This window comes from Triticum aestivum, chromosome 4D (assembly GCF_018294505.1).
Source record: "Triticum aestivum cultivar Chinese Spring chromosome 4D, IWGSC CS RefSeq v2.1, whole genome shotgun sequence".
Lineage (NCBI taxonomy): Eukaryota > Viridiplantae > Streptophyta > Magnoliopsida > Poales > Poaceae > Triticum > Triticum aestivum.
The window spans coordinates 503,778,750-503,805,218 of NC_057805.1; the positions used below are offsets into that span (position 1 = coordinate 503,778,750).

The following is a 26,469-nucleotide window of genomic DNA, read 5'->3' on the forward strand; positions in this document are numbered from 1 at the left end:
CCGACGCGCGCCGCCCCGGCCCGTCCCCGTCGTCGCCGTCGCCCTGCCCTGCCCCGCCCTTCGCCGCCGACGCCTCTGCCCCTGCCCCGACCACGCCGCCGTCGCCTCTGCCCCTGCCCCGACATGCCGCCGTCGCCTTGGTCAGGGCCGGCACTGCCCCCTAATTCCTCCATTTTTTTCTGCACATTTATATGCTTAATTATATGTATATGTATGAGTATATGTATGTGTGTATATCTGTTTCTATGTCCTTTTTTTATATTATTTTTTGCATTTTCTCTGTGTATATGTATGTATATATGTTCTCTGTGTATATATATGTTCATGTATATATGCAAAAGATAGATTTTTAGAAAAGTTAGGATTTTTTTCTGTTCATAGATTTTTTTGGTGATATTAATTATTGTAGAATATGCAAATGTTTGTATATTCATATGAACAATGCCTTAGGCAAAACCTTTACTTTTTTTCGAAATTTTCTATTTGACTTTTTTTATGAATGAGAGGAAAAGGAAAATAAGAAGAGGAAGAAAGGAGAAGAAGAGGAGAAATAAATAAGAAGAGGAAAAAAGAAGAAAAAGAAGAGGAGAAGAAGAAAGGAATAGAAGAGAAGAAGAAAAAATAGTCTATTTTTTCTTCTTCTCTTCTATTCCTTTCTTCTTCTCCTCTTTTTTTTTCTTCTTTTTTTTCTTCGATCGTCTCCTCTATTCCTTTTCTTCTTCTCCTCTTTTTGTTTCTTCTTCGTTTTCTTATGTTTTATCGGGTCTGTCGTCGTCGATATACCCCTCTCCCGATAACTTCAACACGAGGGGGGGTCGATATACCCCCTCCCCGATAATATTATTTTCCCATGTACGTTCATTGTCGTTGTCGATATAACCCCCTTCCGATAACTTCAACACGTGGGGGGGTCGATATACCCCCTCCCCGATAACATTATTTTCCCATGTATGTATGTCGTCGTTGTCGATATATATATAACTCCTTCCCAGATAACTTCGACATGATGGACGGTCGATATTTATACCCCCTCTCGACCGTGATAACTTATACCACGGGAGCACCCCCCGGCCCTCTCGCTCGACCAGAACTCTCGATCACACCCAAACCGTAGAAAAAACGATGTCGGTCTCCTACCCCCTCCCGCCGCGCCCCTACCCTTGAAGCGTTGTTGAGGCCACCCCAAACCCGGAATAAGTTAGGTCTACGTTTGCACTAACCACCTGCTGTCATGTTTGTGTAATAATTGCCATGTTGTAATATTTGCAGAAACAATGGAGCACGGACGAGATGAGCAAGCAGAAGAGGTGTTGGGGGACATAATCTTAGCCGGAGGTGATATCTTGTCGTATCTTAACGACAATGATGGTCTGGAAGAACAGGGTGAAGAAGCAGGCTACGGTGATCGAAGAGTGGAGGAGGAAAGACATGATTATGATGGCTCCGGTGACCCAATGCTGGTGCAAGAAGGAGCCCGTGGTGACGGCTCCGGTGACCGAACAGTCCGGCCAGGTAAATATATTAGTTAAGCCTGTGCTGACTAGCTAATTGATGCATTCATTGTTTTGGTATGTACACATATTAATTAACACTCGTCTTTCTTCTTTTTTCTAGCCCTCCGGATCGAGCACAACTGCGGTAAAGAGACGAGGCCCGAAGAGAAAGTTGCGCTCGGATGAAAGGTTTGAGATCACAGCAATCGCGCGCGACGGCCAACCGATTGAACCTCTCCGGACAAAGGATGCTTTTGCTGCTCAGTGCGGGGTTCTAGTTAGGGACAAGATCCCGATCAGCATCCACCAATGGTATAAGCCTAAGAAGGAAGACCCTGAGGTGTCTTATGTCAATGATATGCAGAAAGATGATCTTTGGACTGAGCTGAAGGCAAATTTCACCCTACCGCCAGAGGAGGATCCGGAGAAGCCAGTTATAGAGCAATTAATCAAGTCTCATGCTCTTAAGAAGATGGCAGACCTATTCAGGAGGTGGAAGAATGAGCTGAAAACGTTTGTCGACAAAGAAGAGACACCAGAATTCATCGGCCGGTATGAGAAGATCAGATATCACTGGCCCGCATTTGTGGCCCACAAGACATCGGAAAAGAGTAAGAAGATGTCAGCGACAAACAAGAAGATGCTGCGAAGAAGAAGCTTCACCATCACACGGGGTCAGGTGGCTACCTCAAAGCCCGGCCTAAGTGGGCCAAGGCTGAGAATGATCTGCTTGAAAAAGGGATCGAACCACAGACAATGAACTGGACAGACCGTTGCCGGAATTGGTTCTTCGGGGCTGGCGGAACCTTGGACCCTGTATCAGGGAGGTGCGTTTGGACGAACGAGCTTTTGAGAATACCAGTCAAGAAGATTCAGCAATATATCGATGCAGCGCAGGAAGGGACGTTCGTTCCAGACAGAGAGAACGACGAGCTCACAATGGCCCTCGGGAATCCTGAGCACCCTGGACGGACACGAGGCACGCCAGGCTCCGTTCCGTGGAAGGCTAGTTTTCCGGACGCAGGCGGTTACAAAAGCCAGGAGAGGAGGAAAACAATGGAGCAGACCCAAATTCAGAAGCTGCACGAAAGGGTTCAAGCGCTAGAGGAACGAGACAGCAATCGACATGCCGAAACTACCCCCGAAGCTACCCCGCCATCTCAGCGGAGAAGCAGCGTGGCTTCCACCGAGCTGCTTCAGCTGGAGCATGTCTTGACGGCTCCTGCTGGCTACCCCGTGGATGCTATCACGGAGTCTCAACATTGCCACCTTATGGCGCAATGGCAGAACTTCAAAGTCAAGGCGGCTGTTGGCTCTGTTTTACCTCCTGAACCCGGCGCAACCTACCATTGCCGGCCGATTCCAGAAGGATATGCTAGGGTGATGGTGGATGAAATAACGGAGGGATTTGAGGACCTCCAGCTTGACCACCCTACCGGTGAAGGGGAGACTTGGCTGGGTTTAGCTCTGAAGACTCCGTGCCTATGGCGGAAGGAGCTCATCAACCTTCCGAACTGGACGGCTCCGGCGAGTAAGGGCAGTCCGCCTCCTCCTCCGCCTCCTCCTCCGGCGAGTGATCAGGGCACTCAGCCTCCTTCTCCGGCGCGTGGCGGCACTCCGCCTCCTCCTCCAGCGAGTGATCAGGGCACTGAGCCTCCTTCTCCGGCGCGTGGCGGCACTCCGCCTCCTTCTCCGCCTGCGCCGGCGCACCAGAGCAGCCAGCCTCCTCCGGCGCGTCGTAGTCCTTCTCCTCTGCCTCGTAAGCAAGGAAAGAAGATAGCCGCAGCCGCTCCGTCTGCTCTGCCGGCGTCTAGCAGTACAGCTGCCAGAGGCGGGAGGCAATACAGATTCGGTCCTTCTCTGAAGACTCCAGAGAAGTTACCATACGAGAGGACCGAGGAGGAAACCAGGAAGATCGTGCGAGCCGAAGTGACAAACTTCTTTGAAGGGGTGAAAGCAAAGAAACATCCACCTCCGGAGGAGAAGGTAGATCCGGTGAAAGCAAAGCGCACTCTGGCTGCCCTGACAAAACCACCAAAGTCTCCGCCGAGAGGCAACTATGAGCGCATTCTTGCAAAGACATATGCCGAAGCGGAGCGGTCGGGAAGTACTGTCAGTGATCAAAGGTTAAAAGAACGACGAGCTGGGAAAAAAATTGCCCAGCTCAGCGAACAAGTGAACCAATCGTGCCCCCCGCTCAAGGTGTCAAAAGACATCGTCGCTAATGATCCGAGGATGGTGCCCGGTTATAGCAATCTTGGAGATTACCTGCCCGACGATGTACATTATGAAATCATGGAGGTGGACGAACACAAATACCATTACGGGAAGCCTCTCGTCAAAGATGAAAGATCTCTAACAACGATGATGCGAAGATTACATGATTGGTACATGAAAACCTGCAAAGAGTCTAATGGGACGAGTACTTTGACGCTGAGAGTTAAACCGGAGCATGACCTCGTTGGAATTGAACTGCTGAATGTTCCATTTGAGGATTTCTTCCAGTTTTACAATCAAAAGGCCCTCGATAAAACAACGATCACTTGCTACTGTCTGTAAGTAGTACTACTTCTGTCATTAAGTCTCTCTATATAGGTCAACTCTTTCATTGCATGTATTTATAAGTATCCTCACTATATTATGCAGATTGAAGATCGCCGAATTGAAGAAAAGACAAATCGGTGATATTGGGTTCATTAACACAAATCTCATAGATGCATATCGGTTGAAAAACATCCCAAAGAAGCCGAGGCCAACTTGCTACAATCGTTGGTATTAAATCAAAACAAAGATATAATACTCTTTCGTTACAACTTCAAGTGAGTGTTACTGTCTTGTGCATATTCGGTTTCCCTTATTAGTCCAGGTTATGGTAATGTAATTGATGACTTATGCATGCATGCGCAGCTTCCACTATATTCTCCTAGAGATTAAGCTTGAGCAGGGAGTAGTAACCGTCTTAGACTCGAGACGAAAAGATCCCCAGGACTATGCGAACATGACTCAAATGCTCGAGAAGTAAGTTAAATCGATCATTACCCACCATATCAGCAACTTTGTTCATTTCCTGATACCAAATAATTGTTTTCTTTGTCTGGCAGGGTTTGGAGAAAATTCACCACAAAAGCTCCGGGACTGCCGAAGAAGCTGTAATTTAAACACCCGAAAGTAAGTACTATAGTAGCATGTTCCGCGCATCTCCTAGTGATTCAAGCGGTAGTTTCATCAATACCATTTAGCATGCTTGCTTATCAGTTTGATTGACCTCTATTTCTTGTAAAGTGGTTGTGGCAGGAACCCGGGAATAATTACTGTGGATACTACGTTTGCGAGTCCATCCGCTACACGACCTGTGAGCGGGGCTACACTGAAGAACAATATGAAGTGCGTAAGCAATAATATTCACAATTTTATTTTATTACCATCATTTGTGTTGAGTTTCATTTATTCATATATATATATATATATATATATATATATATATATATATATATATATATATATATATATATATATGTATTGACCCCCTTCTTCAAATTAGATGTTTCGGAAGCGGGATGAACTCCTAGCACCAGATCGTATGCGAGGAATTCAAGAGGAATTGGCGGCATTCTTCCTTGACCACGTGATCGCTGAAAACGGAGAATACTATGTGGACCCTGTGTTCTTACAATTTAATTAGAAGATTGTATTGTAAGAGATAATTATTGTATATATGTAGCCGGTAGTGTCGGATAGATATACGAGAACTTGTTGTTCGACCAATCTCTCGGAGAAGGAGAGGTGGTCGATATCACTTCTCTCTGTATGCATATGTTCATGACGATCTTCTGTTTCCTGCATTTGATTACTAGCTAGCGTGTCTAGTCCTCTCCATACGTATATAGTACGTAGCGTCGACCAAGCACGGAGATAAGAGAGGACACTTCTCTCTATTAATTAGCTAGCTAACACAATATATGAAACACCTAAATTAACCCCCCAAACCCCCCCCTTTCAAACAAAAAAACAAAAACCCCAGCCCCTGAAATGCTCATGCGTGGATGCCTATTGGTCCCGGTTGGTGACACCAACCGGGACAAAAGGCCCTGCCTATTGGTCCCGGTTGGTGACACCAACCGGGACAAAAGGCCCTGCCTATTAGTCCCGGTTGTTGGCACCAACCGGGACCAAAGGCCCCCCCTGCCTGGGCTGGCAGCAGCGGCCACGTGGAGGACCTTCTGTCCCGGTTCGTGTAAGAACCGGGACTAAAGGGTTAGGGTTTTAGTAACGACCCTTTAGTCCCGGTTCAAAAACCGGGACAAAAGGCCCTTACAAACCGGGGTAAAAGCCCCTTTTCCTACTAGTGGATGGACCCAAGCTTCCCAACGGTTTCCGGCTAGCGTTCTCCTGAAGTGAATATTGAGAGACATGGACTGTAGTACTGTCGCAATGGATGCGTCTCTCCTTGAACTATGCTACAGAGAATAGGATATTGAAGCGCGAGGGGTGCGTCCCCTAGCCATGTATCCTCCCAGAAACTCGTAGAGGTACCGTTACGGACAATAAACTTTGTCCTATTAAAAAAAGCTGATTTAACTCTCATCAGTCCTTTTCAGAAAGGCGAATCTGTCGGCCTCACTGTCACCTGTGACAAAGTTTTGGAATGAAGGTACTTATTACGCAGAATTTGTGCCCATGTGGCCTCCGTCTCTACAGATAGCTTATACAGCCATTTGCTAAGGAGACATATGTTCTTCACCTCAAGATTTTTGATACCTAGACCCCCTTGGTCTTTCGGTCGACAAATAATATCCCATTTAGCGAGTCTGTATTTTCTCTTCAAATCATCACTCTGCCAGAAGAAGCGGGATCGATAGAAATCTAGTCTTTTCCGAACTCCAACTGGTACCTCAAAAAAGACAATAGAAATATGGGCATACTCGTGAGAACTGAATTAATGAGGATTAATCGCCCCCGCATGACATCAGCTTGCCCTTCCAGCAATGAAGTGTAAGTCACGATCAACCGTACCTAAAAAAAATTGCTCTAGTTATTATTATTTTACTGGTATTTCTCTGGTTATTGATACTGTGACTTGTCATGTGACTGCGCCATGGATTTTATATCTCTTAAAAAAAAAGTGTTAAATACATTTTCAGAAGGAAGTTCAGTTTAGTCCTTGTTCTGCTCTCTTGCTTCAACCTGGATAGGCTAACAGCAAGCCACACAATTACAACGGTCAGCATGCATAATCATAAATAGGAACTAGATATAATGAGACATATATACAAAGATAACTTGCATAATAAGTAATTAGACAGCCACAATGCATTCATATCGAAGTTCATGATTTAGGATTTTTCTTGAGATTCTCAAGAAAAATATTATGCGTGAGCCAAACCTTAGCTCGACCGCTGTGTCATTTTATGGTACATATTTCCGCTACGTAGGCAGTGTGCCAAGTGCCAACTACCAAATATTAACATCGGTCGGGCAAAATTTCGTTCTCTTGGACAAAAAAGATGCACCAACACATCCAAAAAGCCGGTCGGGCCACGACGATTCCTAGGATCACCTCAGGACCAAACTGATCTTCTTCACCTGGAAAGGCTTCCACTTCTGCTGGCTTGCACATCTTTGGATCTCTTAAACAAAATTGTATGACTCTGCAGGTACAATCTGATGTGGTGGTTTAAACTTCTGCATTTTGTTTCCTTTTGATGTGTCTACCTGCATGGTGTGTGCTGGGGGTGTTAGGTTGCTGCTCTAGCCCTGCGTGGCGTTCCTGGTGCCCAATTCTTGCATCATTAGTCTGTAATCACTTTACTTTTGTTCTGCTGTTATGAATGTGGTTTATCCACGATGTATGAGTAGGCCCCTTGGGCTAAAGGTCAAGGCATAGTATCGCAGCCCCATATACATGTGGTATGGGATAATTGGTCTAATTTAATGTTAATGTTATTTCTACGTGTTGCAAATGGTTTTGTCTCTTGTCTCTACCTCGATCCTAGAGCTTGCACCCGAGATACCGAAGACTGAACAATTAGAGGTTAAGAGCAGAGAGGAGTGAAAGTCTATGTTGAATGTTGGTGACAGTAATATAAGATTAGTACGGTAATAGCGGGAAGCGAGTCTCTGGGGCTACATATGGTGTAGTCATTAGATGCCCAAATGTGTTGATCTGGATTACTCCTTAATAACTGAGGTAACCCCGCGAGTCGGAAGAGCTTCGGTTGGACAATAGAACCTCGATGTGGTGGTAATCAGTCGTGGAGTTATTTGGACGCATCTCCCACAACAACATGTTGACAAGATATATGTACCAGAACCATGTTGACTATCTAGATAAGATCCCGAGCGCAGGTATACGGATGCAGGTAAAACCTTTAGCCCTGGCCTATTTATTTTATTATTGTCTTCAATCACCTCCGCGAAATTGATCCGGGAAACTGGAAATACTTGAGATAACGAGTTTTTGCAGTGGTCTCCTTACTAAAGCACAACTTCCCGTGGGTTTGATAACCTAGGGTCTCTAGGGAGAAAGATAATATCTACATCCGAATCAAATGAAGGCAATCACAACCATTCAAAGATAACCCATCTACACAAAATGTGAATTCTATGTCGTATATATGAATCTATGAGCCGCTAGACGAAATGTGCAAGAAAAAACTTGGGGTACCTCCGGGCAAGTCGTAGAACACCTTGAGGTCGCATGGTTAAAGTGGTGGTGGAGCCAGACGGCGAGAAGCAGGCCGGGGCTGCGGCGAAACGTGGGAGGTCTGGGAACAACTCACAGAGGCGACTGGAAACAAATCGCGGTGGTCCAGGTGGCAGAGGTGGCACCAAACAGCGACGGCGGGGATATGGGGGGTGGCGGCACGGGGCGCCCGTCCTATTTGTGACACCAATATTTGGGTGGATGGAGGGTGCACTTTATTGTCACGCTCAGTCGTCAAATATGAAGGCTTGCGGGCTTGACTTAGAGTGGCCTCCAAAAATAACGCCGATCGAGCGCAGAATGTTGATGATTGCTTTTTTAGTGAAAACCTTCATACTTATGGCTATTATATGCCGATCGGCCCTATACGACGACCCTTGCTAGAGTTGCTCTTAGAATCGTTGAAGACAGCTTCCCATCTCATGCAAGGGCAAAGCGTAAAGCTAGCTGGGTTCACTTCACATGGCTCTGCTCCACCATAGCCAAAACTGGCAGAAGATGGGGATTTCTTGGCAACGGCCGGTTACTCATACAAGGAAACTTGGGCAGTGATTTGTACTACTATTAATTAATTGGGATGAAATTTCGTGGTACCCACAGTCCCACACACAGGATGGTGTTGGTGTAGCGCAACTTCCACGGAGGAGAGGACGGCTCTCGCTGGTTTGCCCCGTCTCATCTCACACAAGCCAAGTGCACATATATAACAAGTGCAACAGACCCCAGCACCTTTCCCATCCCGCACGAGCCAAGTGCAACAGACTCCTCTCCATCGACCGGTTTCTCCACCTCACACCTCTCCGCGGAGCAGAGCCCAGGCAGAGAGAAGCACGGGATGAAGCGCATAGTGGGGAGCCCAGGGACATGGAGCGGCATGGCGCTGCGCCTGTCGCAGTGCTTCTTCGCCGCCGCATCTTCCCTTGCCATGTGCTCCGCTTTCGGCTTCTCCAACTACAGCGCCTACTTGTAATTTCATTCTCCCACAGATGCTTCCTCTGTTCTTTCTTCCCCCATTGTGTGTTTTCTTGCAAATTCGTGAGCAAATCACTCAAGTAGCAAGCATATAACTATGTTTCATCTTGGGTCTTTCAAGGTTTGGTTAAGCTGCATGAGTTTTTCTCTTTCTTTCAAGAGTAAATTTTGAGGAAGTTTCATGCACAAAAGGCTAGATGGAGTCCGTGTTGAATGCTATTATATTTTCCTTCAGCGTCATGACATGCAAATCTCTGCCCAACTTATTGGGGAACACATGGATTGACTTCCATCATGCATACACAAGTATCTACCTACGTGCATTTAACTTGGCACATAAGAAATACGACAGAATCAGGAGGCCTCGTTTGTTTAACTTCGAAACATATCAACATTACTATCTTCAATGTCCTCAAAATTAGTGACTGGTATTTGTCCAGTGGGTCACCCACCTAGTAGTGAATATATGGCCTCACCGGAACAAAGCAAATGGCACTTCATTAGGTGATTTCCTAATTCAGGTTCTAAGAGTGTTTATGTAGTAGTAGATTTCGTTCCATTACAAAGTGTATGCCCGTTTGCAGCACTACAAACTCGACACCGTACATATTTATATTTAGTCGTCGATAATCTGGGGAGTTTACATGAACTTAAGTGTTCTTTTCCCTAACAAGAGTATCCTCTATTAATGTTTCCAGTGAATGACTAGATACAGTGTTTGTCTAATATGTGCGCTGCAGCATTTTAGTTTTCCAGTGAATCCTGATTGTTAGTGTCAAATCTCTTGTTGCCGTCCAATATTCAAGTTCAATATTCCCAAAGTTATATGTCACGCAACCAGGCATGTGCACTTATTGAGGACTTACACAGCTCAGGAAACATGCAGGTTAGGCCATCCTACCAATTGACCTGTCCCTAGAATCTTTCCGAGTTAACATTCACTTGGCACGATCTAGTCAGGGACCAGTCTCTATCATCCGAAACTCACATGTTTTTCATTCAATACCTACTCCCATGATTAAAAAAAATTGTGCATGTTAGGTTCTATGTGTCAGTATGTGACATCTCTTGACTGTTGTACGTGTGCCGGTGTGCGCCAATGATGTGTCTTTTTCATATCATTTGAGACTATGAACTGCCTAATGTCTTAGATGTCTTGATTACTCTCAGAATTGCTTGGGCAGGAGCTCAAGTGTATTTTGTTGACATCAACTAACGAGTATATTTTGGTCTCTCCTTGTTTCAGCTACATGAATCTAGTGTTGATCGTGCAGCTTTTGTGGAGTTTGTACTTGGCTTGTCAGGATATATTTTCTATGAGGAATAACAGGGATCTTCATGCCCCGGATATTCTATTGTTCTTTGTTATCATTGATTGGGTAAGTCGTGCACTTTGTCACCTCTATTTTCCATGTAGCTACGCCTGAATTATCTGAAGGCATGCACTGAAACAACTGAACCCAGTTTCTTTTATCAATATTAATTAGTTCTTACGAAAAATGAAATTCAGAAAAACTGCAACTCATGCTTCTCTATTGGCCAAGCCCTTGTTTTGCCTCCCTTTATGAGAATATAAGACAGCCTTAAATAGACTTCATGTAACGAGTGCTCGGTCGAACTTTGGTGACGAATAATTGTCCATACGAGCAAGAAATTTGAACAACTTATATGCTTTTCACAACTTTTTGTTTGACTAACGGTATGTGAATGATCACATCACTTTGTGAATGCATTGCAGGCAATGGCGATTCTCATGTTCTCGGGATTCTGTGCCTCTGCCAGCGTGACGATTTTCTTCATCAAGGATATGAACTTCTGCGCGGAATACTCGCGGCTGGACTGCAGTCAGTTCACACTTTCAGTCACTCTGGCGTTCATTACATGGTTGTTGCAAGCTGCGTCTTCTTTCTCTGGGTTCTGGCTACTGATTTCCTTCTTCTAGTGATCTCTCTCACGCGCGAGCTCATAAGCACCGTCATGTTGTGCTAACTGTCGGTCAGGAGGGTAAATCAGTTGCAATGTGCTCGGGCATGCAGCATTCGTCACTTGTTAGTACATAGATTGTCTGTTTGATAGCTCATATTTAGTTCAGGTGAGGTGGAACAGTTACTATTTAGTCGCGATCGACCGTACCTGAAAAATTGCTCTGGTTACTGATCCTGTGACTTGTGATGGGACTGTGCCATGGATTTTATATCTCTTCAAGAAAACAATGTGTTAAATCATTTTCAGAACGAACCTCAGTTTAGTCATTGCCCTGCTCTGTTGTTTCAACCTGGCCACGCCAACAGCAAGCCACACATAACAAGACAGCAGTAATGCATTCATATCTAAGTTCATGATTCAGTTTTTTTTTCTTGAGATTCTCAAGAAAAATATTATGCGTGAGCCGAACCTTGGCTCAACTGCTGTGTCATCTTACGGCACATATTTCCGCAACGTGGACAATGTGCCAACTACCAAATATTAACATCGGCCAGGCAAAAATTCATTCTCGTGGACAAAAATGATGCGCCCACACATCCAGAAACATCGGTCGGGCCACGACGATTCCTAGGATCACCTCAGAAGCAAGCTGATCTTCTTCAATCTTCACCTGGAAAGGCATCCACTCCTGCCGGCTTGCACATCTTCGGATCTCCAAGAAAAAAGTGTATGAATCTGTAGTTACTATCTGATGCAGTGGTTTAAACCTCTGTTTTTTTTTCCTTTTGCTGTGTCTACCTGCATGATTTGTGCAGTAGTACTGGGAGTGTTAGGTTGCTGCTCTAGCCCTGTGCGGCGTTCATGGTGGCAGTTCTTTGCATCCATAGTCTGTAATCACTTTATTTTGTTCTGCTGTTATGTCTGAAAAATGGCGGTTTCTTTAACATAAAGAGGAGGCTCATTGTTTCAGAAACAGAACACATCCAGACACACAGCGTCAATAAAAGCTGGGAGATTGGATCCTAAAGAAAAACGGTATCTTCGTAAGAAAATGCTCGGAGAAATGAAAATCTGTCCTGACATTTCCCATCATGAAAATCAGATCTGCTCAATTCATGCAATGGAGACTTATGGACTCAATTGTTGCGACTCTAACTGAAACATAACAGAAACCATGGTACGATGCACACATTAGGAAATAGCTGTTGGGAGTTCCTTTGTAAGAATCAACTCCAAACAAAATAAGCTGAGCAATATCTATGAGCATATCATTAACACATAAAAGTCGGAAGTTTGCTAAACTAAAGTAATAAATACAAGCATTCAGGAACACATATAATGCATTCAAGAACATCGTAATGATTTAGCCCAAGGACCAGTTACTATTACACATCACTGGCATAGACGAGGACATTGTAGGTGTGGAAAACCATCGTCTTACAACTCTGCTAGCTAGCTATACTAACTCTAAATGTGGCAGCACCAGTGCCATGCTTGATTTACTATGGGAAAAAGGCGGAAGTATGTACAGATACATGCTACTCACATGGACAACCAAATGCATTCCCATTTGGATCAACGATCATCCGCGCCTTGCGTTGTAGCAATGGAAGCAGAGTAATCCTTCTTCATGTTCTTCAACCTCACGACCACGTCACTCATGCTCATCCTCTGGTCAGGAGAATCACTTGAACACTCCAGACCTAACTCAAATGTCGACACGAGAAAGTCGATGTTCCAGGCTGTGGAGGATGATGCCAATTCACTAGTATTCCTTTGGTGATGAAAGCCACATGGTCCATACCTAGTTATCTCTTCACCTTGCAGCAGCTTCTCGTCAACAACATTGACAAGTCTCGCCGGAAATGCTTGTGAAACCCACTGCCTAAGACTGGATTCTCCGATGAAGTTCGGATTTGTGGGCCTCTTCCCGGTGAAGACTTCGAGAAACCATGGAGTTGTCATCGCCTATAAGTAACTTTGCAATGCCAAAGTCGGCGACATGCACTGTCATGTCCTCATCGAAGAGCACATTGCTAGGCTTCAGGTCACAGTGTAGAACAACTTCACAGTGATGGTGGTGCAGGTATTCCATCGCCTCCGACACACCAAGCATAATGTCTAATCTCTTGATGAACCCTAGTGGCTCCTTATTTCCAGTGTGCAGGTGTGCCTCCAAGCTACCATTGGGCATGTACTGAAGCAGCAATGCTCTGAAATCCAAGTTGGAACAAGTATTCAATATCCGTATCAAGTTGCGATGCCGAGCCATTCGCAGCACTTGACATTCAGCATCAAAGCTCCTCACGGCCTGCTCAACTTGCATGTTGAGCACTTTTATTGCAACCACTGAACCATCATCTAGTTGGCCCTTGTAAACTTTGCCAAAACTTCCAGCTCCAAGTATCTTGTCGTCATTGAAATTATCAGTGGCTCGAGCAATATCATGGTAGGATACTAACCTATGGTTGATCACGTCAGCTATGTCAATAGAAGTCGTAACATCTGGTTGCTTCCTATTTTTCTTTCTGTTCATCAGGTATAGGATAATTGCTATAGCCCCCAGTGTTATCATGAGAACTGGAAGCAAAAATCTTAGCGAGTGTTTGTTGGATGGGTGTGAATCAACTAGGCATGGCAAAAATCCTAGACGTGGGGCACCACACAACCCAGCATTTCCCATCAAAGATTGAGAGCTGATGTTTTTTGGGAAAATACCTCCATCCGGTATCTCCCCTTGGAACTTATTAAAACAAAGGTTCAAGCTAGTCAGAGAAGTAAAGTTGGCCAAATACTTTGGAATAGTGCCAGAAAGGTTATTACAGGATAGGCTCAATACTTTTAGGTTGAGTAACCCTTTGAAAGAGGCTGGGATCGAACCTTGCAACATGTTGTGTGATAGATCAAGGTAGCTTAGCAGTCCGCGTTGTGCAAATGAAGTCGGGAGGTTACCAACCAAGTTGTTGGAAGATATATCTAGTATGTCCATTGCTTCCATGGAACTGAAATCAGTGGGCAATGAGCCAGCAAGGAAGTTGTGAGACAGATTTAATTCCCGAAGGTGAATAAGATGGAATAAGCTTTCAGGTATAGTTGACGACAGCTGGTTATTTGCAAGCGTGATACGCTCTAGCATACTTAGGTTACCAACACCACTTGGTATGACACCAGAAAAATGATTGTTTCGCAGGCCTAATTCGTGCAATCTTGTTAGGGCGCCAATATGAGTTGGGATTGGGCCAAAAATGTTATTCCCACTTAGGTCTAGTTCCTCAAGATTCTCTAATAATGTAACAGAATCCAGATTCGTGGAACTCAATTGGTTGCCAGCAAAGGATAATATACTAAGTCTACTAAGATTTGATATTGTTGCTGGGATTATGCCAGTTAAATAGTTGTCATTTGCGAAAAAGTAATATAATGCTGCAGAGAGGTTTCCAATGTAAGTAGGAATGCTCCCGGTGAAAGAACACATTCCTATGTCGATGTACTGGAGTTGTCTACAGTTGGAGAGAGTGGACAAGAAATCAACTGTCCCATTGAGCAGATTGCTTCCAATATCCAGAAAATTAAGGGTTCTGAGGTTCCCAATTGTTACCGGGACTAATCCAGTTAAACAGTTCGACTCTAGTGCCAGCAAAGACAGTTGAGATAGGTTACCAACAAAAGCAGGAAATGAACCTGTTAAGTCATTATATGACAGATGTAAATGCGTGAGGTGACTTATTTCCCCTAATTCATCTGGGATCCTTCCACTTAGATTGCAATATGAGAGATCAAGCACATTTAGCAGAGTGAGATTACTAAGCTCACCCGGAATTGAACCAACAAGGCCATTTCCACCTAAACTAATCCAAGTGAGTTGTGACAGTTTAGCAAACCATGCTGGGACAAAGTCCACAAAAGAGTTTACTGACAGGGAAACTACTTCAAGATATCTACATGATGCGAGTCCTAATGGAATACGGCCTCGAAAGCTGTTGCTACCCATACCGAACTTGAGCAACATGGGCAGATTAAAGCTTTTGTTGCTAGGGATGGGTCCTGTTAAGTAGCTATTACTGGCGAGGATCAGAAGTTCTAGTCTAGACATGTTGAATATGGTTGGAGGTACTGGACCGGATAGCTGATTCCGTTGCAACAAAAGGGTTTCAAGCATGGCACAGGAGGCAATACCGGGTGGTATCGGCCCTGAAAGACTGTTGTTTCCCAAATTCAGATCAATTAACTGAGGTGTGTTGTTGAATAACTGCTGTGGTATCAGACCACTTAACTGGTTTGTCCCGAGATCAATATTCCTAAGATTATTCAGGTTTTGCAGATCATATGGTATTTTCCCAGAGAGATCATTTTGGCTTAGAACAAGGACTTTTAGCTTTGTGAGATTTCCTATGGTATGAGGGATAATGCCTGATAATCCGTTAAGGCTAAGATCAAGTACAACGAGACGACTCGATTTACCTATATCAGGAGGGATGAAGCCTGTGAGATTTGTGTTGGTGAGGTTTAGGACATGGAGAAAAGAGAGGTTACCAAGATATGAGGAGACCGTTCCTTGGAGCGGTATGCCTGGCAGCACAAGAGCGGTGACACGCTGCAGACGCCGGCTGCAAGAAACACCAACCCAGTGGCAGAAGGACGTACCGGTGGTCCAGTTCCTACCAAGAATATCAAGAGGATCGGAGCACTGTGCTTTGAAGGCTAGCAGCGCAGCTAGGTCACTGTCATTATTTCTATGGAGGGAAGGATCAGCTAACATAGTCGCTGGAAGCAAGAAGAGGAGTGTGAGTATCATGAGGGCAAATGCCATGGCCATGGACAGTGGTGACTGCTCACACTGTCTAAGTGCTTGGAATTTGTAGAGTGTTATATGGCCTGCTGCATCGAATGCTGGTAACTGCTAAATGGTTTACTACTTATAGAGTTCTTACATGGTATGTCTCAAGGCAAGGGATAATTATAATAGTCATGGGTACCTAGCCACCGATTGCAAAAACTTGGTCAGACAAGCAAGGCCTTGAATCGATAGAGCTTTTTCAACCACTGACGCAAATTGCAGGCCATGTTGAAAGGCACTGTTGTTGATTGGGAAGGGCTCATTAAGTTGCTATATTGAAAGGTATTGATGGTCCAACTTTCTTTTTTTTGGAGGATACATACCTGTGGCGATCTAATTGCGGAACTGGTAAAAAAATCAACACAATGTTCTTTTGCTAAGGATCCTGACATTTATTCCTAAAAACAGGATCAGCATCTCATTGGAAAAAGAGATAGCAAGAGATGCCTCACAGGTCAAAGGAAGATACACAACAGCCTTCCGGGATCTGCGACATCCCTTACGATAGGTATGTGCACTTGCAGCATTTCCAAATATTTTGTGTCTAATTCAATCATGTAAAGACCATAAGATATTTCTTTTGGGTTGGAAGTCTACAGGTCGCTGTCGAGGAATTAAATCAATCTACCGGGCGGTGTTTGGAGAGCAGAATTGGTAGAAACCGCCGGCAGACGATTACAAATACAAAGTAGCATTAGAGGGCGGCAATCAAGACATTATTAGATAGATCTGTTTAGTATGCGCCATTCCAAGTGGCTGAATAAGTAAAGAAAATTCAGCAGTGGTGGAGTTAAGGGATAAGGCAGGCAGGCGGCGGCTATGAATAATATGAAATCAAGCTTGCCGGCATACATAAGTATGTACATAAATCACATATCCGCCTTAATACAAGAAAATAGAAACTGTTCCATCTGTTCTTTCATGGTTTGACCAGGACTAACGAACCCTCGGAAATTGTTCTAACTTTTCTCTATATAGTCTCAAATGTTTGAACACTCAATGTATTTGTTCATGACTAACGAACAATGAGAATCTGTTCTGATATTTCTCTCTAAAGTCTCAAATGTTTGAACACTCAACATATTTGAGGTTGGGGCTTCAGCCGGATGCAAAATCTACCATAATCCAACCAAAAATGTACTGGCGCACTAGGCTGGGGACCCCGGAGTGAAGCAAATAAATACCTCGGCGGATTTGGCGCGGGTCTGGAGCAAAATCCTCAGCGCCGCTCTCCCGACGCCGGTGCTGCCACTGACTGCGGCGGCGGGAGGGGAGGTGGCCGGCGGCGAGGAGTCGACTCATTTTTTTTCAGTGGAAGGAACTGGCTTAATGTTGACCTGCCCGTCGTGGCCGCCGAACTTGGCCCAGAACAGTAGGCAGTTCTTCGCTTGCGGTGCGGCCCAGCGGCCTATATTCTAAGTGGACGGGGGAATAGAAGGCCAACACGCTCGTCGACCTATATATTTCGACAAGATGCGAGTTCTCAAAAAACAAAATCGACAAGACACAAGAAACTTTAAATGTATTAACTTTGATTTGAGTGTATAGAGAAAATGTTTCTCACGTATATGAAAAAATGTATACGATAAATATAAAATGTATATGTAGAAAGTTGATCAGGTATTAAAAACTGTTAATCAAGCATTAAAAAATGTTTCAATTATTTGAAAACTTTAATCAAGTATTTGAAATTTTTTGAATGTGTATAAAAATGTTTGTCAAGTATATGAAAAATATATATTTAAAAATAAAATGTGTATGAATAAATGTTGATCATATATATAAAAAAATCTTTCTAGGGTGTACGAAAATGTACAATGTAAATTAAAATAAAACTAGGCATCTGAAAAAATATATTGAAAAAAATTAAGAACACTGACATGTGTTGAGCAACAAAGAAACCGTAAAAATCAATAAAGAAGCAAAGAAATACGAAGAAACACAATAAAACCCAGAAAAGGGAAATGAAGTCACAGAAAGCCAATGCAGAACAATAAAAAAATAGTAGAAACCGAGAAAGAAACAAAGATTTACGAGGAAACCCGATGAAACCCCAGAAGAAAACAAAAAACCAAAGAAAACCAATGAAAGAACAAAAAGAAAAAGAAAAAATATATTTAAAAACCAGAGCAGGGCAAACAACAACACAAGCGAACAATGAACTATGGCGATACGAACGAGTTGCGCTAAAGGACCAACCCCTATGCACGCACCCTTGAGGCGGGACGGCTGATATACTTGCTATAAACGAGATATAGCATATGCGATTCGGGAATAAGCCCTGAAAAAACGTGGAATAAAGAGCCTCCTTTCTTTAGGCAAATAGAGAGATCTTCTAGTCCGCGCTTATAGCACCCAAACCGGCAGGACAGATGGGCCACCCAATAGAGAGATCTTCGGCCACTGCAATGATAGCCAATTTAATGTCCTAAATTTGGTTCCCCTTACACAACTGCTAATAGTACAGTCGTTCTTTGTGTTAGGAAGCACGTGCAACTCCAGTTCGGTGTGGACCGATCGGTCAGCCTCCATCGGTTCCAGCCTGAGTCAGAAGCAGTGTTTGCTTGCTCTGCTTCACAACGATGATTGGTCCATGTCTCTCCCATGACAACCGCCTAGGGAAAATGATAACCATCTGGACCATGTTGGCACTAGATGGTGTAGTGCTAGCGTAGCATAACTTGTACGTATTTCCTGATGCCTCTCAGCCCTATACGTTACGTACAACAAGTGAACAGCAAGATAGTAGAGGCCTTCAGTTCAGATTTGCTCTCCAATGCCAAAAACAAATAAAATGATATCCTCTCTAGTATCAAATGAGCTCTAGGCGTGTGCGCATAGAGGATATTGGTTTGTGAAAAGGTTGGACATCAACATCTAAATTCTAAGGATCATACCATGAAGAAAACTAAGGTATAGAAATATAACAAAATGACAAATGGCATTATTGATGGAAATACTTGGAGTCATTCTGTATAAGTGCCGTGCCAATCGGCTTTTCAGGAAGCGATTGACGAATGCGAGCTGCATTACCTAGGCTTCATCGGCGACCCGTTCACATGGCGTCGCGGGAGAATACGGGAAAGATTGGACAGGGGCCTGGTGAATGAGGCATGCATGGTCGGGATTGTTCCCTCATGCGGCCCTACAGAATTTGAAGTTTAATCACTCCGACCACGGACCTTTGTTTGTGGATACAGATTATTTTGTACAACCAACCGCAGCCCCAACAAATGCACAAGTCAAGAGATTTGAGGCCTGGTGGTTGAGAGAGGAAAAGTTTGATGAAACAGTAATATATAGAGGCGTGGATCAATGCGACATCAGACCCAAATGCAACAACTATATATATGAGAAATTGAATAAAATGCATGCTCGGTTCCATGATTGGGACCAACGAGTTCTTAAGAAGCCAAAAAACGGTTGAGGAAAGCACAAAGAGAACTTGAGAAGGTAATGGCCGCTCCTATGAATGATGATAGTGATGAAAAGAGGAGAGAACTATCGGAATTGATTGAATACTTGCTAGAACTTGGAGAAATTCAAGTCATGCAGAGATCCCGAGCAACATAGCTGACAAGTGGTGACCGTAATACGGCGTTCTACCAGGCTTTTGCATCGGCGAGGCGGAAAAGGAATTTCATTAAGAGACTGAAAGATGATGGGGGTAATTGGATAGAAGGTAGTTCTGAGTTAAACTCTCGTATTTTGAATTATTTTAATCAGCTTTTTGCATCTGGAGTTCAGCAAACAGACCCTGTTATTCTTCAACGGGTCCAGTGCAAGGTGACTGATTAGATGAACAACTTTTTGATGGCTCCATACACTCCGGATGATGTGAAAAAGGCTATCTTCAGCATTGGTGATATTAAGGCTCCCGGGCCCGATGGGTTACATGCAGTCTTCTTCAAGAAATATTGGCATATACTCGGAGATGAAATCACTCAAGAGGTCTTGCTGGCTATTAACTCGAGGAAGATTCTAGCTGAATGGAACGATACAACAATCCTGATGATCCCTAAAACAGATTTTCCGGACTTGGTAACGCAATTCAGACCCATAAGTCTGTGTAACGTTCTTTACAAGATCATCTCTAAAATGTTGGCCTTCCGATTGAAAAATATTCTTCCTGAAATTATTTCCCCCACTCAAAGTGCTTTCGTTCCTGGGAGGATGATTACTGACAATATCTTGATTGCGTATGAGTGTGTGCATAAAATAAAGAACAAAAGGGCAGGCCAAACTGGATTGTGTGTAGTAAAACTTGATATGCACAAGGCTTATGATAGGGTGGAATGGTCCTTCCAGCAAGATATGATGATCACATTAGGATTCCACAAACAGTGGGTTGAATTAATCATGGAATATGTGAAATCTGTTACATATAAGGTGAGGTTTAATTCACCAGAAACAGATGGTTTTAGTTCGACTAGAGGTATTCGTCAGGGAGATCCTCTCTCCCCCTACCTCTTCCTTCTCTGTGCAGAAGGCCTTTCTAGTCTATTGCAGTTTGAAGAAGAAGCTGGTGGCATAGAAGGGATTAGAGTGTGCAGAAATGCACCGTCGGTATCACACCTATTATTTGCTGATGATTCTCTAATTCTCATGAAGGCAAACACTCTTAATGCAGCTTCCTTACAGCATGTGCTGGAGACCTATTGTCAGAGTTTGGGGCAAATGGTGAGTTTGTCAAAATCCAGTGTTTTCTTTAGTCCTAACACCCCTGTTGTTTCTAGGACTGAAATTTGCCAAGAGTTACATATTGACACAGAAGCCTTATAAGATAAATATCTTGGATTACCTGCTATGGTAGGGGCAAACAAAAGTGATTGTTTTAAACATTTTGTTGAAAGAATTAAAGAGAGGCTTAAAGGATGGATGGAAAAGCAGTTATCCATAGGAGGAAAGGAGATCCTTCTTAAATCCGTGGCTCAAGCTATCCCTGTGTTCGCTATGTCTGTATTCAGTTTGTCAAAGGGGATATGCAAGGATATTACTGATATAATATCCCAGTTCCAGTGGGGGGGGGGGGTGATGAGGATCATAAAAGAATGCATTGGTATACTTGGTGGAAACTCTGCTATCCTAAAAGTGAAGGTGGAATGGGCTTTCGAGACCTATAATCTTTTAATTTGGCAATGCTTTCTAAACAATGTTGGAGACTCCTTACTAACCCAGAATCATTGTGTGCAAGAGTGCTAAAGGCAAAATATTATCCTAATGGAAGCTTACTGCAAGCCACTCTGAAAAATGGTGCTTCTTTCACTTGGCAAAGTATCATGAAGGGTTTGGAAACTTTCAAGCTAGGTATATATGGCGTATTGGTACAGGGGAAAATATATGGCGTATTGGTACAGGGGAAAATGTAAACATTTGGAGTGACCCTTGGATTCCAGGAAGCGCAGACAGGAAGGTTATATCCCCGCGAGGTCATACCATTCTAAATACTGTCAATGATCTAATTGATCCCACGAGTGGTAACTGGGATGAAGCATTGCTTAGAACTTTTTTCAACCCTGTATATGTACGCAGGATCATGGAAATATCACGGAATTACAGCGCTTTTGATGACTTCATAGCTTGGCATCCGGACCGAAAAGGAATTTTCTCAGCTTGTTCTGCTTATCATACACAGTGGACACATACTTACAGAGCATAAGCGAATATATTATCGCAGCCAGGGAGGTCTAGCACCCCACTAGTATGGAGCATCCTTTGGAAGCTTCAAATACCACATAAAATTCAAATTTTTGGCTGGCGAGCTCTGCATGGAATTTTACCCCTAAAATCTATACTCGCCAACAGGCATGTGGGTACAGATGGATCATATCCGACATGTCATCACGGGGCTGAGGATGTAAAGCACCTTTTGTTCGATTGTGTACATGCGACCGAGCTTTGGAGTCGTCTTGGTATCTCAGACGTTATTAATGAGGCAAAGATTTTAGATCGCTCAGGATCTGTGATCCTAGAACATCTTCTGCTAGCACCAACAAGAATGGTCCAGCTGAAACCAAGTCTGAATATCAAGCAAGTAGTTCTGGTCGGGGGCTGGTACCTATGGTGGATCCAACGCCAATTTACTCATGGTGGCTCTCCTCCACCACCGTTTAAATGGCATATGTCTATCCTTGCTATTGCTAACAATTTTCAGCAGGCTAATGTAAAGAAGAGTTCAGTTGTGCAAGAGAGATGGAAGAAACCTGACCCCAAATTTGTAAGAGTAAAAAAGTCATTCACGGTACTTGAACTTGCGCCGCAAGCTCACTTTGGTCACTATACATAAGAAGTTGGTCAATACGGTCACTATGTACAAGTTGAGGTGATTATACGGTCACTCGCAGTGGTATAGCTTCGTATTTTATATAAGTTGACTTGTCAAAGATGCTGCGTCATAAAAAAACTCTCTCCTCCCCATGCGGGTCCCACCTGCCAGTGATGGAGTAAAGAAACAAAGAAGAGCATAAAAATTCTGCCAGTCCGCGGATTCGATCCAGATCTCAATGAAGAGTTCCCACGCGCTAGGCAGAAATCACATATTTGACCTGAGGGCGAAATCAAATCACAAACTGACCTGCTTTCGAAAAAATTTCACTCGGCTGACCCTTTCGTGTGGCGCCCGACAGCTAGGCGCCGCACACTACCATGCAGCGCCTCTGCCTTAGGCGTCGCACCTCCTGCCAGCGTGGCAGCCCTGGTCCAGTTGCGGCCCCACAGACAGCACTACAGCGCCTAAGGCTTAGGCGCCACACTGTGTAAAGTGCAGCGCCTATCGCTTGGGCGCTGCACAGTCTGTGTTCCACTTAGGCTGGCCCCACCCTCTCTCCCCTCCCACCCCCACCCCACCCAACCCTTAGACTTGCGCCCCTCCTCTCTTCCCCTCTCCCCCCTCTCAAATCCTTCTCAAATCTTGCAAATCCGGAGTATTTGACCGTGGATTTCGAAGCCAACCCCTCCCTTAAGGTAATCTCCTCCGATCCCCTCGTTTTCATTCATAGGAATTGTCACATTTGCTCAAATCTTTCTACTTTGGGGAAACCCTAGCTTTGGCTTGGATTTGCAAATTTGTGTTGAATGATGTTATGTTTCTTTGCTAATTTGGTATGGTTAGGCTTTCATAGTATGCTAGGGTTAGGGTTATGTGTGTTTGATGTTGGTGTTAGGGTTATCCTATGGTTAGGATTGTGGTTATTGTTAAGTGGGGGTTATGGTTATTAATTCATATATATGTTATGGCATATGTATTTTGTGCAAATATTTTTGTTAAGTACTTACTTGATATATGTGTGTTTTTGATTATTGTAGGGATGGGGAGAACATGTGTTTATGTTCATCATGTGGATAAAGAGGCCTTTTTGAAAGGCAACGTTGAGCCGGACCCGGATGAGCTTGACATGGTGTTTAAGAGTAGTCCTAGCTATGCGGAGCTCTTGGACCAAGTGAGGAAGGATTTGAATTGGATGGACCCAAGTGACGTTGTTGAGTTCGAGGGAAGGCATATTGTTGGTTTTGGAATGCACATCCGTTGGAAGACAATGCATGTGAACTCCGAGCAACGTTGGGTTGCATACAAGGAGACGGTTGCCGAATCTCTAGACAAGGCTCTTGAGTTATTTGCCTCCAAGAAGGTTGAGTCTTCTTTGAATTTGGACTTGAACCGGAACCCCTCCCCGTTGGTTGCTAGCACTCCCCCACCCATTAACCAAGATCAAATGAGTGAACCTCATTTCATGCAACAAGATTGACCAACATTGAGCCCGACTCCAAACAACCAAAATGAAGCTTTTGAAGAGGAGAATGATGAGTACGAGGAGGATGACAACGAAGTTGATCTCCATGACAACAATGTGGGTGATCTCGACCAATATCATGTGCAAGAGACAATGGACCAATCCATCCATTTTTCCCGTGCATATGCATCGGACTCGGATGACGATGGTCCCGATGAAGAAGTTGATGAGGAGGGGTTCACGCCGAAGGAGGCCCAAGCATTCAAGAAGGTATTCGGGAAGGATCACAAGACACCATTGTTCAAGGATCTTAGTCTCGCGGATGAAGCCGTTGTGGATGGTGGTAAATGCATATCTCTTGGAGCTAGGCCAAGTTCTCACCGTGATTTGGAAGACGGCAAGAACGGGATATATCCCGGTTGTGAGTTTGAATCCTTCTTGGAATTGAAGATGTGGCTTGAGAACTATTCGGTTACACATTATCGTCCACATAAAGTGGCCAACTCGGACGTCAATGTGCGTTACACGGTCAAATGTGAAGTGCCAAGATGTCCATGGATTGTGCGTGCGAGGCCATGGAAAGGAGGTCCCACTTGGCGCATAGTGAGTTGTCTACCAACTCACATGTGCCGGCACAAGAATGCGGATGGCGAGCTTGTGTACCAACAACACAGACAACTCACGTCCGAGTTCATTGCTTACAGGTTATCCAACCAAATATCCACACTTCCAATAATGAGCATCAAGAGTGTCATTGACCTTGTGAAAGCCATCTTTCATTACAAGGTGAAGTACGGCAAGGCATGGAAGGCGAAGCAAGCCGCATTCAAGATGCTGTATGGCAATTGGGAGAAAGCATACAACCGACTCCCTAGGTTGTTGTTAGCTATGGCTGCCACAAACCCAGGCATGGTTCACGTGGTTGAGCCTCATGGGCACCAAACATTGATTCATAACGGGAGGACCATCCGAGTATTTGGCCGTGCATTTTGGGTCTTTGAGCAATGCGTGAGGGCTTTTGAGCATTGTCGGCCCGTCATCGCCATTGATGGCACGTTCTTGACCGGACAATACAACGGCACTTTATTGGTTGCAATAGCAAGTGATGCCAATAATCGGGTGTTGCCTTTGGCTTTCGCTTTGGTTGAGGTGGAGAACAATGATAACTGGGAGTGGTTCTTGCGTCAATTGAGAACAAGGGTATTACCGGCTGAAAGGGAAATTTGTGTCATATCGGATCGCCATCCAGGAATTCTAAACGCGGTGGTGGTTGACATTCTCGGACATACAAAGTTGCACCATCGATGGTGCATGAGGCACTTTTGTGCAAACTTATATAGGGCATGTGGTATCAAGGAGTTGGCCGATGATCTTCAAGATTGTTGTCTCGCTTTCACCAACAAGGGGTTTGCCACATTGTTCAATGCATTGCTCAGACACAAGAAACTTGACCCCGGTGGTCTTGAATTTCTCAATAAGAACATTGTCGAAAGGAATATGTGGGCACGTGCTTTCGATGAAGATGGCCGGAGGTACGGTCAAATGACAAGCAATATGGCAGAACGCTTCAATAAGGTGCTCAAGAGTGTACGTGCATTACCCGTGACGGCAATAGTTCAATACACATTTGACAAGATGAATGGATACTTTTTAAAGTACTCAATGGAGACGGATAAGCAGATTGCTGGTGAGAACAAGGATAAGCACAAGTACTATTTCCCACCAAAGGTTGAAGAATGGTTGGACTTTCAATCATGAAAGGCAGACTCCCAAGAAGCTGTACTATATGACGACAACGAGTGGAAGTATGAAGTGAAAGAGCCTGGAGGAACCACAAACGATGGCCACCAACACGGAGGCCGCGCTTTCAAGGTCTCCCTAACACGGTGTGATTGCAGCTGCATGAGGCCATCGTTGCTTCATCTCCCATGCTCGCACTTATTAAATGCATCCCGTGTTAGGAATGTGGACGTCAATCACCCTCTTACCGTGAGGGAGTCCGAGTTCTCAATCATGACGGTAAAGAATACATGGGCTCCCCGGTTTCAGCCATACTTGGACCAATCACAATGGCCGGAGTATCATGGAGTTCCACTATGGCCGGACCCGGAATTGAAGGTCGTTGGACGGGGAAGACGTAAGACAAAGCGTCTTAGAGGTGACATGGACGGATGGGGCCGTGGTGGCGGTGGAGAATACGGTACCGACCAATTCCAAGAGCCTCGTGAGCAAACCCGTTGTGGGGACTGCAGTCATCGGGGACACAACACAAGAACTTGTCCCAAACCAAGAAAAAGATCAAAGAAAAATGATGCAAGCACAAGCCAAGCAAATGATAGCCAACCAAGTCAACCCGTTTGAATTGTCTTAAGTTATGAACTCATCGGCATAAAACTTTTGTTTGTTCAAATTGCTGTGATGTTGCAGTCATTGTAAGTCTTATGTTGTTCCGGTGAAATGAATGTGCTGTAAACTCTGTTTTTTCAGTAAACAGCCGTGCAGCGCCCAGAACACAGGCGCTGCACTATACCATGCAGCGCCCAAGGGATAGGCGTCACACAGTACAGTGCAGCGCCTGGCTCTCGGGCGCTGCACTCTGACTTGGTAATTTTTGTGGATGGTCAGTGCTGCAAGCCTTCTGTGGCTCTTTGGATAGCCATGGCCAGTTGAGCAGCGCCTATGAGACGGGCGCTGCACTGTATGGTGCGGCGCCTAAGCGTGGGGCGCTGCACAGTACAGTGTAAACACAAATGTTGGGCGCTGGCTGTTGGGCGCTGTAATGCTGTTAACTGCCAAACTACAGAAACA

General features: G+C 44.5%; 1 protein-coding gene and 1 pseudogene across 1 annotated transcript; one reads left to right on the forward strand and one right to left on the reverse strand.

Annotated features, from left to right (window-relative positions):
• Positions 1 to 8,943: 8,943 nt before the first annotated feature.
• LOC123100630 (CASP-like protein 5B3) lies at positions 8,944 to 11,326 on the forward strand. The gene is made up of 3 exons (XM_044522524.1): positions 8,944 to 9,162; positions 10,415 to 10,547; positions 10,907 to 11,326. Exons 1-3 carry the CDS (start codon positions 9,032 to 9,034, stop codon positions 11,108 to 11,110), a joined length of 468 nt encoding a protein of 155 aa, XP_044378459.1. The 5' UTR covers positions 8,944 to 9,031; the 3' UTR covers positions 11,111 to 11,326.
• Positions 11,327 to 12,669: 1,343 nt separating this feature from the next.
• On the reverse strand, positions 12,670 to 16,390 carry LOC123097174 (probable LRR receptor-like serine/threonine-protein kinase At3g47570; annotated as a pseudogene).
• Positions 16,391 to 26,469: the final 10,079 nt, after the last annotated feature.

Bases quoted from the DNA above. Each gene is read 5' to 3' on its own strand.
- LOC123100630 (XM_044522524.1), top strand. From the start codon at position 9,032: ATGAAGCGCATAGTGGGGAGCCCAGGGACATGGAGCGGCATGGCGCTG. The intron at 9,163-10,414 runs GTAATTTCATTC...TCCTTGTTTCAG, and splicing joins TCCAACTACAGCGCCTACTT to CTACATGAATCTAGTGTTGA. The intron at 10,548-10,906 runs GTAAGTCGTGCA...AATGCATTGCAG, and splicing joins TCTTTGTTATCATTGATTGG to GCAATGGCGATTCTCATGTT.